This window comes from Branchiostoma floridae, chromosome 18 (genome assembly GCF_000003815.2).
Source record: "Branchiostoma floridae strain S238N-H82 chromosome 18, Bfl_VNyyK, whole genome shotgun sequence".
Classification (NCBI taxonomy): Eukaryota; Metazoa; Chordata; class Leptocardii; order Amphioxiformes; family Branchiostomatidae; genus Branchiostoma; species Branchiostoma floridae.
Window position 1 is genome coordinate 2,013,954 of NC_049996.1, and position 14,615 is coordinate 2,028,568.

At 40.1% G+C, this 14,615-nt stretch overlaps 1 protein-coding gene across 1 annotated transcript; it reads left to right on the forward strand.

The window, feature by feature from the left end:
• The first annotated feature begins 554 nt into the window (after window positions 1-554).
• On the forward strand, window positions 555-14,592 carry LOC118405967. The gene is made up of 18 exons (XM_035805820.1): window positions 555-658; window positions 1,564-1,630; window positions 1,919-2,083; window positions 2,936-3,047; window positions 3,753-3,895; window positions 4,349-4,424; window positions 4,752-4,824; window positions 5,449-5,618; window positions 6,327-6,508; window positions 7,256-7,408; window positions 7,759-7,906; window positions 8,358-8,420; window positions 8,712-8,837; window positions 9,360-9,488; window positions 10,387-10,515; window positions 11,154-11,264; window positions 12,319-12,483; window positions 14,495-14,592. Exons 3-18 carry the CDS (start codon window positions 2,012-2,014, stop codon window positions 14,590-14,592), a joined length of 1,950 nt encoding a protein of 649 aa, XP_035661713.1. The 5' UTR covers window positions 555-658; window positions 1,564-1,630; window positions 1,919-2,011.
• The last annotated feature ends 23 nt before the right edge of the window (window positions 14,593-14,615 follow it).

The following is a 14,615-nucleotide window of genomic DNA, read 5'->3' on the forward strand; positions in this document are numbered from 1 at the left end:
ACCGTCGCCAGAGTGTTTGTGTGTATGTGTGTGTGTTGAGTGTTTGTGTATATGTGTGTGTGTGCATGTGTTTGTGTGTGTGGTGAGTGTATGTGTTTGTGTGTGTTCGTGTGTGCGTATGTATGTGTGGTGAGTGTGTGCACGTGTGTCTGTGTGTGGTGAGTATGCGTGTATGTGTGTGTTTGTGGTGAGTGTATGTGTTTGTGCGTGTTCGTGTGTATGTATGTGTGGTGAGTATATGTGTGTGTATGTGTGCATGTGTGTGGTAAGTGTGTGTGTCTGTGTTTGTGTGTGTGCTTTCATGTGTGTGTGCATGTTTGTGTGTGTGTGTATGGTGTGTGCATGTGCATGTGAACATAATGACTCATCAAGAAAGCCTGGCTGATTGTGTCCATATTTAGTAACCTTATGTGAGCAAGTCTTGATGAGACCTTGAAATGAACACCATTAGATCTTAGACCCCCAGCAACTTCTTATGGTACTGCACTAGGACATAAGGTTTTGATATCTCTTTGATATAACACTGACTCGTACATTTTCTCTACACAGCTTGTAGGTCCTGTGGACATGATGCAGAGACATGTGATCATGTTATACAGTGTGGAACGGAGGACTCTGTCATCTGTGGTGTCATCAGGTCTCCTGGTTATCCACTCAGGTAAGTCTTACAACTGCATTATGTAAGATACTGTAAAAGGCATTTAAGTTTGCGGGGATTCAATTTCGTGGTATCGGGAAAAAGGACTGTTCGTGGTTGTTTTAAGCTCATGGTAGCATCATGCTCTGTAGTCTCTTACTGCCATGGAAAAATGTCTGTGGTGATTTTAAGTTTGCGGTGAATTGGCAACGCAAAAACTGCAAACATGTAGCCACCGCAAAAATGTCTGCATTTACAGTATAGTGCTAGTTTCTTGTTTATTGTTTATTGTTCATTGACTCCTGTTCACTTTTATCCGTGGGGTAACCTACGTCTGATACATATATGAACAGAATACCAAGGACGGACGGTGATTTCAAACTGCAGTATTCTAGAAAATATTGCACTTTGAGGCCTTTAGATTTCTCTAGACACCCTGTCTTTAAATACAACGGATATAGGTTACCCCACAGATAAAGGTGAACTAGCATTACATGTATGTAGTAGGAAGAATTATATGGTTAGGTTACAAGTGTAGTTTGATCATTTGTTTATGGCTTACCTATTTTTTTTATGATATGGCCCAACTGTCTTGACTATTCATGTATTTGATGGCACTTGCATGCAATGATTTTCATCCATTTCCATAAAAGGAAATACACTTTCAACTTACTTGTTACACATGGCAAAAAATTACTTGTACCAAAATATTTTAGTGCTCAACATTGTCAATGTACCATACAATGCAGTACTTCCTTGTCATTCATATATTACATGATATATCAAGTCAGTGTGGCCTTGCATTTCATATACATTGCGTAATAGTACTGAAGATTCATGTATTTCAAGCCCTGTAATTTCACCATGGGATTGAATTGTATTTTATATATAATTCTACCTAATACACAGGCCTATATTTTACACAGTTTTCCGATAGATTCCATCTGCACAGTGCAAATCACTGGACCGAGGAAGAGTTATATTGTCCTACAGGTTAGTGTAACATTTCATTTATTGCAAATCAAATCACTTTAGAACCTTATGCACAGTTTTAGTTCAAAACAATTTTTTCTTGTTGAACTGATCCAGAAAAACTGGACCTGAAAAAAATCAGTGGACTGGACACTAGACACTGTTTTGAGTATTAACTATTCACAAGTTTTCACGGTTAGCTCCAGGTTTAGGTCCGGACCTGGACCTGATCCTCTGGACCGTACTGTACCTGAATTTTCTGTTCCGGTACCCAACCCTAATACTGACCGATATGATTGTTATGAGTAGGTCCTGGACATCGACATACCGGTGGAGGATGACCTGTCCTGTGCTGACCGTGCGGTCATCTTGCTTGACCAGAAGTATCCGGGTGGACCCTGGATGGAGTCAACACGACTCTGCTCACCCAAAGACATACGCAAGCCCTTCAGATCCAAGTTCAACTCCATGCAGGTGATATCATTGAACAGGGCTCGAAATACTTTTTTCTGCACGCCTGCACTAGTGTAGGTAACATTGAAACCTGCACCAAACAAATTTTACCTGCACCACTCAGAATTAGGAAGTATGGATCATACTAAAATTGTCATACTACTATTGCTATTTTTTAAATGCTTTTAGGTGGTAACATTCAATGCAGCTAATAACAATCCACATACACCTACCTATCATATGACATTTATGTATAAAACCCAGTACATGGACCAGTGCACGTTAGGTGCAGGTAGATACCAGAAATACCTGCACAGCTCCAGTTTTACCTGCACTAACCTGCATATGCAGTTGGTATTTTGAGCCCTGTTAAACCATCATCCCACCACCATCCCACACAGGGTTGACTGTCGTGGATATCAACCCTGCCTTTTTAGCCTCAGAAAACCAGTATTAGGGGCTTGGCTACTGTTAGCCAATCAGAGATTGAATGCCTTCGTGTTATCCTAAGGCACCATATAAGGCGCCTCATTAATATTCAAGAGCAAGGTGATAGTACCAGCATAACGTTCATAGTTCTTTTGAGCGTCCAGACTTGTTTATCCGGTTCCAAATTTAAGATTTGTTGGCTCTGTGGGTAGAGGGGCAACCACAACAAGACCGAATACCAACCGAGCATACAAAGAAACCATTATAATCACGCAAAAGTTAACTGATCTTTGTGCATGCTGCATCATACACTGTTTGTTCGAAAATTGCAATCTGGATGCTAATTGGAACAAGCATTGTCCATATCTATTGATAGCTATTATGATAATATGTTCCCTTGGAACTGATTTGATAAGTCATATTTTGTTATTCTTCTGTGTTTAGGTCCAAGCCTTGTCCAATGAAACTAAGCGCCAGTACCGTGGGTACCTCGCCGTGTACAACATCACTAACTACAAGAACAAACACCTACCCCCAGTCTACAAGCCAAATGAAGGTAAAATGTTCCATCACCCCAGTTGAGATAAAGCAATTATGATAAAATCATTTTCATAGTGCTTGTACCTTTATCCGAGGGTAACCTATTTTTGTTGTTTGTACAAAAAGCGTATTTAGGGATATAAAGTCGACAGACGGTGGTTTAAAATCAAACATTGTAGAAATATTGCAAATTTGAAACCACTGTCAGCAGACTTAATACTCTTAAATGCGCTGTTTTTAAAAACGACGGATAAAGGTCACCCCACGGATAAAGGTGAACTAGTGTTAAAAATCATTCAACAGTTTGGTGGAGGTAATCTCAACTTTACAGTTTGCAAATAGTAAAATACATGTGAGTCACATTCAAGTTTTAAGAGTGTACTACAGCAGGAATTCCATGTTTTTAGATTTTTTTGTCCAGGACATCCTGGGTTCTTCAACTTCAGAGGCAGTAGCTTTTGATGTAAGGAAGAAGTGGTGCAGCTTTGGGCCCCCTAGCAGCCTGTTAGATACTGTAGTATAAGTTGTAGTTAATCCCTACATGATGATACATGCATATAGTGTACTTAAACATAATTTTAGCATGCACTGTATGCAGGCTAATCTTACTGTATTTTCTTGCAAAATTGCATAATAAAACATGTAGCTAAAGGAGACCTTACAAACTTTTGCCATGTGTCATGATGTCAATAAAGTTAAATTTTGTTAAATTTTGTTCTAGTGTACCAGTGCCCGTGTGATTACAACCTGTATGAGGACCGTTGCTATGGTATTTTCACCCACCACACCCATCTGTCGTGGACCAGTGCCAAACTGGAGTGTCAGGCCAGGAACGGGACACTGGCCAGCATGTCAGATGGACTGGTATGCATATACATATAGTGTAACAAACAATAGATAAATGATCCTCTACTATCAGCACCAGGGACAGGAATAATTATCTATACTGTAAATGCATTTAAGTTTGCGGGGATTTAATTTTGCGGTAGCGGGAAAAAGGACTGTTCGTGGTGTTTTTAGTTTGCGGTAGCACCATGCACTGTAGTCTATAATTGCCATGGAAAAATGTTCGTGGTGCTTTTTAATTCCCAGTGAAACGGCCACTGCAAAAACCACAAACATTAAACTACCGTAACTCCTTAATTGGTATTGACTTCTACATAGTTTAACAAACAATAAATAATCATCCATAACTCTTTTACTATCAGCACCAAGGACAGGAATAATGATCAATAACTCCTCTACTGGTATGTACCTCTATATATTTTCCTAATTCTTTGCAGCTTTTGATATTAATATTTGTTTTTCCAACTTCAGGAGACAGAGTTTCTGCATACAGCACTTATCCATATAGTGCAATCCAGACAGCTAGGAGGGGAGAAAATGTACATAGGTGACTAATTTCTGTCTCTAGTTCTGTCTTACTTTTTCAACAGTTATTGTTTCATAGGTGAAGCAAGGAGGTTAAAAATCACCTCCTTTTTTTAACCTCCTTGGGTGAAGCTTGTTTTCAAGCTTTGTCTGTTGTTCATCTAAATGTTTGGTATGTAAGTAGGTGTTGTGAAGACAAAGCTCAAGGTTGATTTTTAGCTCCCTGGGGCCAGACCTTGGTACTGCAGCATAACTTCTATGTTTTAATTTTTAGATGTCCTGAGATACAATTGTCTGGGCCTTCGATGTTGCTAACTACTTTTTGTTTCATTTGTTATATCCTCCCTAGGTCTTCAAGACAGAAACGAGTTTGAGTTCAACATGACGTGGTCTGATGGTCACCCACTGTCATATACGGCATGGTAAGTATCCGTTCCATGCTCAAAAGTTAAGAATTAATATCATGCAACACTCTATATAGTGATTATATTAGCCAAACACTCATAAGATAAATATATCATATAACTTTAATTAGAATATCACAACAAGTATCTGGTTTGAGGACCATCATCATCATCCAATCTTGCTATCATAATGTTTCTTCGAGACCTTGGTGCAGTGGCAGACAGTGTGTTTGGCTCAGGACAGAGATTTTGAGCCCTGCTGTGCCGCTGAGAAAGGCACTTAACACTCTGATGAGAATGAGTACCTTGCTTCGGCTAAGGTTGTCCCTCAAATAGGACGTTAAATGGAGGCCCCGTATTTGGTAAGAGCCACACCCCACACACGTTAAAGAATCCATCACACCTTTTGAAAAAGAGTAGAGGTATGCCCTTTCATGCAATAGTGCAAACCTCACAGTCAGTAAATAGGCTACAGAAGGTAAGTTAAAGTTGGTAGCATCAAAAGAAAGGAGAAGACCTTAATGGCTTACCTAGGTATCAAAATTGATACAAATCCATGTTAAGGATCTTGAATATTTTCAATCACACAAACAACCAAAACAATACCTCTTTTGGAGGTAAACCTCTTCCCAATACTTTCAGGGCACACATTGACAGGAGGTACAACCTGACCCAGCCATCAGGAGCAGAGATAGAGGACTGTATAGTGCTGTGGTATGAGTACACCTGGAGGATAGAACAGTGGCATGATGCGCTGTGTGCCGGGGAAGACGTCTTCAGCTACGTGTGTGAGATAGATGCTGGCAAGGAGGGTGAGTTTGCTTTCTTTCATGTGTTAAATCTATTTCTGAAATAGTGTGCTTGTAAGACTTGGAAACCATTCAAAGGCCATGCCATCCCCTATTGATAACAATGCTATTAGGATGCTGGACACTTCACCAAACAGATTCCTTTGTAGCAAAAAGGCAATGAGTATTCCTTATTCACAAACAATAAGGTACAGGTTCAGGTCCGGACCTATAGCTCATCCTATGGACCTGGTACCAGTACCTGAATTTTCTGTACCAGTACCCACCCCTTTAACCCAACATCATGGTCAACTCTCCCCAACACACTGACCCTAACCTTAACCAAATGTGCCTATACCCCAGGCCTAATCCTTACCCTAACACTAACACTTGCCGGGTGGGCCGAGTTGACTGCCTCTATAGTCTCAGAAAAGGCTATTGGACTAACTTTACCTACCTTTCCCCTCCCTCCTCCCCTCTGTCAGTCAGTGTATACAGACTAAGACACTACGCAAAAAGAACTTAAGCGACAGAGACAACTATAGTACAAAAGTGTACAAATTAAATACAAAATGCATAAGCTTAAACTTTGCAACTTAACAAATATTAGTGTTCAGAGTTCACTTCAAGGGGCTTGTTTGCCGATGGCCGCATGCCATTGGTGTCTTTTACATCCTACTGTTATCAATCGTAATAGCTGCTCAAAATTATTTTCCTTTCTCACATGTCTAGATCGTGTTTGCCAGCTTGGCATGCAGGATTATTCCATAGAGAACCATCGGGTCGTGGCCTCCTGGTACGATACGGCGCCAACCATGTCGCACTTCGGTCGTCTTCGGCACTGCACCACCTATCATGGATATGGTTGGTCCGGCATCTTTGACCCGAAGGGTGTCTACTTCCCCTGGTTGCAGGTTAATATCAAATATAATTTATGAAACTACATTGAAATTTTCTTCAAGTTTCTTTGAAGGCCCAAAATTAAAAAAAAAAGAAATTGCTCAAACTAAGGACATTCTTGCTCAGAGTCTTTATTATATTGTGCAGTCACCGATTGTGCAATTTGTGAACCTCATGTTAACTTAAAAATTGAGAATTCACACATATAAGTGATCAGGAATTAAAATTGTACAATCACATATGAACCAACTATGATCAACTTTGAATTTTAAGATAATTGTAATATTAGATGGTTTCATTTTTGATCTCATAGTATAGGTTAGGGGGTTGAAGCCCAACCCTCTCCTTTGACCACCCTTAACCTCCCCAACCAAAGTCAGGAAGCCCTTTGTACACCTGAATGGAGTGGGGAAAGTTGTATAAAGTGCCTTTCTTAAGGACATTTAGCCAGAAATGCCAAAAATCAAACATATACCCTCTTGGTGTTGAGTCCTATAACCTAGACATTCCGCCATTCAATGCCACACAGAGTCCATATATGTTGATGAATTCGAAGGGTTACATCCAGGTAATAAGATACGCCAAATAGCAGTTACCCAGCAACTGGATATGATTTTGGAAACAATCAGATCTCTTTTGAATTAGTGTCACTGATGAAAGGTAGTGGCTGACTGAAACGTCAGACCATTTTCATAATCATATCCAGTTGCTTGAGTAATTTCTATTTGGTGTAACAATCCGTATATCTTTGTAATGTTTAGGTGGACCTTCCACGACTGATGCTGGTGGCGGGAATCCTGACCCAGGGCCTGTGTACGGACGAGGTGGACGCGAGGGTGACGGAGTTTCACCTGTTCCACGGGATGACGGAGATGGCGTGGGTACCCTACACCGGGAAAGGCACAGAACCTGTGGTAAGAAATTTAAAGTCGCTACTGATTGACATTCTTTATGGTATTTAAGAATGCTTACCAGTACAGTACAATGGCCATGTGATCAGAGTGTTTGCATTGCATTTGATACGTCATGAGTTCAATCTACGGCCAAGTCATACCAAAGACTTTGAAAATGGTACATACTGCTTTCTCTGCTTAGCATTCAGCATTCGGGAAAGAGTATGGAAGTTGAACACACACCACTACCAGTGGACTAGCCCCCTGCTGTAGTGATTGCACAATAGTTGAAATGGAGATGGGCGCCACCTATGCGCCATCAGGCGCGAAAAGGACTTTGACTGAAAGTTATTCTTCTTCTTCTATTTCAGATGTTGATAGGGAACTCCTATAGCAACATCACTGCCAGTAACATGTTTGACCCGACCTTCACCACTCTACACATCCGCCTGGAGCTACGGAACGGGACGGAACTCTTCGGACTCAGATTCGACCTCCTCGGCTACGCCGTGAGGAATTGTGAGTGTACTTACACAGTCAACAGTTTTACGGGAAGTGCTAAGGGACCATACAGCAAGCAAGATTTCATTTTCATGGACTAAACACTGCTTTCATAATAATTGGAATATGATGTGAAGTGTTAGACTAAGTGTATAATCTAAAAGATGGGAAAATGTTGGATTTTATCTACAAAACTTGTTGAGAAATCTATCGAGTCTTTGGTCACCCAGCAATTGCAATTTCTATTGAAAAAGACATTTTAAACACTTTTTCAGCATAGTTCAGAAGTCATATCATGTATTGGGCAATGTTAATGTAGGCCATATTGGTTTAACACTAAACAATGACATAAGATAAGAGTCTCTCCTGTAGAATTTAGAAGATCAGATTTTTGTGGAATATGTAAAAATTGTACAAGATATTGAATTCCAAGAAGTTATCTATTCTGAATTGTTTTTATCCCCTTCAGTGACTGAAGAAGATTTTCTGATTGAAAGAAGGACGGACTATGCAATCAAGGATGATACAATAGGTAACAACAAAATCATTACAGAACAGACTGTATAACTTAAGAAAAGCTCAGTATACTGTATGTATATACAATGTAGGACTGTTAAATGCCCTTGCCTCAACTATCAAGGATTACAGTTATCAATTCAACCAATGACAGCATGGCAATTAGTGGTTTGACCAATGGAAAACTTGCTTATTGTCTATCAAATATTTGCATTTTTTTGCTTTGTAGTATTTTGCACTTCTACATTATGACAGAGGTGGATGAGGCTATGGGATTAGTTTGAAATGTTTTACTCTATGTATTTAGATACTAGCCAGGACTGTCTGGACACCCATTTCCGCTGTGGAGACGGGTCATGCGTGCACGTGGTGTATCTCTGCGACAGTATCAACGACTGCAGGGATGGAACTGACGAATCAGAGGAGGTTTGTGGTAAGGCATGTTTTGATATGCTTTAAGTCCATAAAATGCTGCTACACACAGAACATAACATATTTTAACCCGGGTTCACCAGCTCTTGAATTCAATGCACTGACCGTTTAAGGCTATAAGCTCCCTACCAGTTAGAATGGTCAGTTGGTGTTGCTTGAACACAACTGTTACACTACTCCCCCTTGTCTTCTTTTGATTTATCCTCGATTCACTTTAGCCATTACTCACAGGGCCGGTGTGGGCACCACTGAAATGCAAGGGGTGAGTTACGAGAAGTACATTCCCCTGGGATTTGAAACAGGCCCACAATTATGCACTAGAGTTGCTATAGTTAGGCAATAAGGTCTGGACCAGTTAGACTGGTCAGTAGGTGGTGCTTGAATTAAGAAATGAAAAACACAGAGAGAATGATGATAATGGATATCACATTAGCTAGCATTGGTTGAGCAAATATACGCTGTTGTGTGATTTGATTGTTAAATTTAGAGCAGAATCAGTTTCAATTTGTCCTTCACCCCACAGGTCCACCTGACACCTGTCCTGAGTTCTCCTTCAGCTGTAAGGAGGGAGGGGGAGGACAGTGCATCTCTCTATCCTTCTTCTGTGATCGTGATGATGACTGCAACACTTATGAAGACGAAATTGATTGCGGTAAGGGGAGGAAATAAGACGATAAAGTTCTTACAGCAATATAAAATTTTGCGTAATATTTCATTGTATAACATCAACTCTCATAAGCACATTGCATGCCATGATACTGCCACATCAGGAAAACATAAATGTTATAGAGGCCTTCTCAGGAATACCTTGAACACATTATCTGAAGTGTTGTACCTCAGGATTATTGGTACATCACTTTAAATTCAATAGCACTTTGCTCTTGTGGCAGTATTATGGCACCCAATGAAATTATGAGAGTTGATGTTAATACTATGTAGATTTTGGTCAACATGCATCTGTTGGGACAGATTTCTTTGGATAGCAATACTATACGGTATGCGTATATTGAGCAATATCCACTGCATGTAGGGTTGACAGTGTGAATGGATAAGAATTAGACAGTATTAAAGCTCAGTACATGGGGGTGATCAATAATGCAGGCTCACATATAAAGAAGGTGTACAACTCAATTTTCGTGGGATAACCATATCATCATCAGTCCCTGGGTTCTGCATCTAAGTCTGGAAAGTCCTATAGCTACATTCAGTCTTTCTTCCTCCCCTTCCACAGTAAGTGACTGTGCTTTACATCCTGCAAGCTTCCTCAGCTCCTGGATTTTCTTTGCTGTTGTAGAAAAAGTCGACCTCTGTGCTTTATGTCCGCTTTCAGCAGGCTGAGCAGGTTAACACAATTATGTCTTCCCTTGCATGCCTTTAATCTGTTGGAACCTAGAATGGCAAATTCAAGGGCTTTTTGTGTAGGTGTGTCTTGTGGCATCCTGAGGATGTGTCCAAACACAGACCACCTTGATTGCTCGGCAATATAACCATATAGCATGAAGTTTTTATCAATATTACCTAAATTTCAAATCGTGGTCATTTCTACACAGAATGGCCGGAGGTGAACTGCAGAAAAGACCTGGGTGAACTTGAGTGTGACAATAAGAAGTGCTACGACAGCAAGCTGAGATGTGATGGAAACAAAGACTGCACCGACAACAGTGATGAATTTCGATGTGGTAAGATACATGTAATTCCTCCCCTTTAATGTGGCTTTGTTGTGTTTGTCCATCAGTGTATGTGACCCCATAAATTGGCAGAACATAAGCTTTGAAACAGCTATGTTAAGTATGGATTGTGATAACGTATGTGGGTATAAGTATTGTTCACATTTTAACGGAACCGTGTGGAATATGCTACATTTGTAACTATAAAGCCCTTTCATAAGTGTTCTAGTCAGCCTGAAATTTTTCGTCCCTTGGATAATCTTAATGGAAGTCCTGTCAAAGGTGCGAGGGTTCAAAGGTTTCCATGGGTATGTTCCCAGGAGAAGACCCTCTGAAATGCTATTTTCTTTATTTTGTGGGGCAAATTTTGCTGGTTCACTCAATATCTTAACATGTCAATTTTTGTCCGTCACAGAGGATGGAATGGGCAAAATGCAGCAAAATTCTGTCAAAGGACGGATGCTGGCTAGAACCCTGACTTTCATACAATATAAGGCTCTGATTCGTTTCGCACTCATTTGAAATCATATCATTTGAACAAACTTTTAAATTTTACTTTTTTAAATGACAAATTGTTTCTTGTTAATTAGCACACTCAACTGTTGCTTGTCATATAATGTCCACCACTTTTTTTGTTTACATGATGATAGACTTCTGCCAGGGTTTCCAGTGTTTTGACGGCAAGTGCCTGCCTGGACAGTATCAGTGCGATGGTCAGGTTGACTGTAATGGGTACATTGGTGAAGATGAAGACCACTGTGGTGAGTTAGTCTTATCTTATGTTTTAGATACATTATGTAACATAAGATGAGTGAGGTATTTCTTTATTCAGTCTCTTACATGTACTTGTATCGAAATACTTAAAAACATCCATATCATTGAGTGTGTCTCTTTTTGAAAACACTGTATAGGAACTTGCAAACTTTAAGTGGGAAGGAATATGCATGGTGACTTTTGTATCTCTAGTGTATACATTATCTGGTTTTCATGTGATACTGCCATTTGATGTAGCATGCCAGCTTCTTTATCTATCTATCTATGATATTTATTTCATCTTTTAGACAGCTCAGTAACCCTCTCAACTTTTAAAAGTTGATTTTCAACTGTATCTGTATACGTACACACCAGCTTCTGTATCTGTCTGTAAAGCTGGGATAACCGCACTTGGCATAACACACCGCACTCTGTATCTGTATACCCAGTATAACTGTCATTTGGCATAATACAGCATCTTCTGTATTCGTATCTGCATAGCCGGTATAACCGCCCTTTGGTGTAACACACCAGCTTTTGTATCTGTATCTATATAGCCAGTATAGCCGCCCTTTGGTATAACACACCAGCTTCTGTATCTGTATTTATATAGCCGGTAAAACCACCCTTTGGTGTAACACACCAGCTTCTGTATCTGTATCTATATAGCCGGTAAAACCGCCCTTTGGTGTAACACACCAGCTTCTGTATCTGTATCTATATAGCCGGTAAAACCGCCCTTTGGTGTAACACACCAGCTTCTGTATCTGTATCTATATAGCCGGTATAACCGCCCTTTGGCGTAACACACCAGCTTCTGTATCTGTATCTATATAGCCGGTAAAACTGCCCTTTGGTGTAACACACCAGCTTCTGTATCTGTATCTATATAGCCGGTAAAACCGCCCTTTGGTGTAACACACCAGCTTCACAGGCACACGTCATGGCAGCAGCTGGTTATATTGTACACTGAACAACCTGTAATGCCTTCCTGCCAGCTTTGTTTTAAGGCCCAGCTTTGTCATTGTCAGTAATGATGATAAATAATGTTCCTTTCTACAGCGTACAAATGGGAGAATGCGACAGACCTGGGTTACTGTGAGGACCTGATGTTGTGCAGGAATACTGCATGTGTGGGGAACAGCACCAACACTACCTGCCTCTTCAACCTGGACCTCAGGGGAGCTCACGTTGGCTGTCGGGATGCTACCCATCTGGATGGCTGCAGTAAGTATACTTTAACAGTTCTTTGATTTATAGAACCTTAACATTATTAACCCTTATCAGAAGAACAATCATATTACTGTCCTTGACAGTATGGTTTAGTTTGTTGATCCACACACATCAGTTTTTGAACGTTTCCAAAAATAAAAAGTTTGCAAATATACTGTAAAATGTACAAAGCAGCTGCAAAATGAGAGAATACACACCGTCAATCCATTGCCATAGATTGCAAAAATATTGGAAAATGTAATACTATACAGTGGAATCCGCTTTATTGTATCGCCTATTTGTCTGGGCATTTTATCCAATTATCCGGTCTATTCTAGAGTCCGAAGTTGGCTATATGACCAGCTTTAGCGGCATTGGTTGGGGAGGGGTGTAGTTTTGAAAACCAATAGGCAAACATAACACACAGACGCTCATAGAGGTCAGTACTACTCTAACGATACGGAACTCCGTTTACAAAACTTTAATCAGATATTTATTCATCTAGGACAGTATTCTATATCGAGATACCGTAGTAGTAAACCTACAGTACCGTTTTCTTTTTCTACAGGCACGAAATTATGAACGTTCAACTTACAGCTGGTAATGAAAGCCAGCAAAAAATCGAACAGATTCCAGTTACAACTTTCACATAATCATATGTTCCGATACTGTGCGATTTCTGTGAGATGCTTGATCTAATAAAGAGTTCAAATCAGTGGCTAAATGCACATGTGGAAAAGTACGCTTGACTCGCACAGCCGTGCGTAGGCAATTTGGCGGCATACCAAAACAAAGACGAACATGGCTCCGCTCGTATGCCGGAGAATATGACGTTACTTTCATAATTTTAAGTTAAAACAACGGTGTTGGAGAGTGATAAACTCTTCACCTTCTTGTCTACAACTTGTGTCCACAAATTACTCTGAAATTTCCGTCTTTCGCGGTGGAAGACGGAAAAAATTCACGTTCAAAACATTTAAAATGGCGGCGCGTGGGTTGAGATATCCCGCCATTCAATGCGCAAGATAGGTCATTGCGAAATCACACCCCTGTTGCGTTACGTGCGTTGTTGTAAATGTACGTAGCGCAGCCGAAATCAGCTCAATTAATGAGACAGTGGATATGAAAAAAACACATTTTTGTAGGGTAAATCAAGTTTAGACGTTGTCTGAAGGGGAAATATGAACTCAAAAGCGTGTTGATGTTCCAATGACGTTCGCCCATCATGCCTTGCGGCAACCTAACAAAATGGCGCCTAACTCCAAATGTTCGCACGCTAGCACAGTGCTATCGGCTAGATTTTCTGTGGAATGTAACTTTCTTACGGTCCTTTACATGGCTTTACGCCTTTATACTTACATTTACTAGTTACCTTTGAACTCATTTTGTAAGTTTTATGGCATATTTTCCAATTTTTAATTTGTGTGACCTGACGTAATTCTATCCAAAAACCCGAAGTTTGAGACGGTGGGTTATCCAATTCTGCGATGTTCTAAACAATAGAATGAATGGCAAATGTTTTGGGATTTCGTAATTCTATCCGATTACCCGAATTATCCAAAAAGGCGTAATACGAATAATTGGAATCCACTGTATTACTAATTTACTAGAATGTCATCGTCGATTCCAATGTCAAAGAAAATAAGATGTGAAAGAACAGAAATGAAGAATCTATTGTACAAAACATGAGTTCAGTCATTTGTCAACCTTCCTGACCACTTAAATTTCAAACTAAATCCAATTTTTTTTTATTTGCATGATCGCATCAGTTCTGGGGGTTCCCAGAGAATGTCATCCATATAATGAAATCAACATGACCTAACAGTCACTGAGGCTAGTGGATAGATTTGTACATGGTTAGACTTTTATGTAGCATCCGTTTCACCCTTGAAATAAATACCCATTGCACTACAGATCTTGCTCTGTCACTAATGAAAGGTAGTGGTTATTGCTACCTGAAAAGTCTATCAAAAACATCCAGTTGCTTGAGTAACTGTTACCTTTTTCATTTCCTTATTTCTTTTAGCTCGAGAGGACATGACGTGCCCAGTGAACACAGTCCAGTGTGACACTGGGTACTGTATCCAGCAGCGTTTATTGCTACCTAAAAAGTCTGACTGTTGAAAAACCCATCCTGTTGCTTGAGT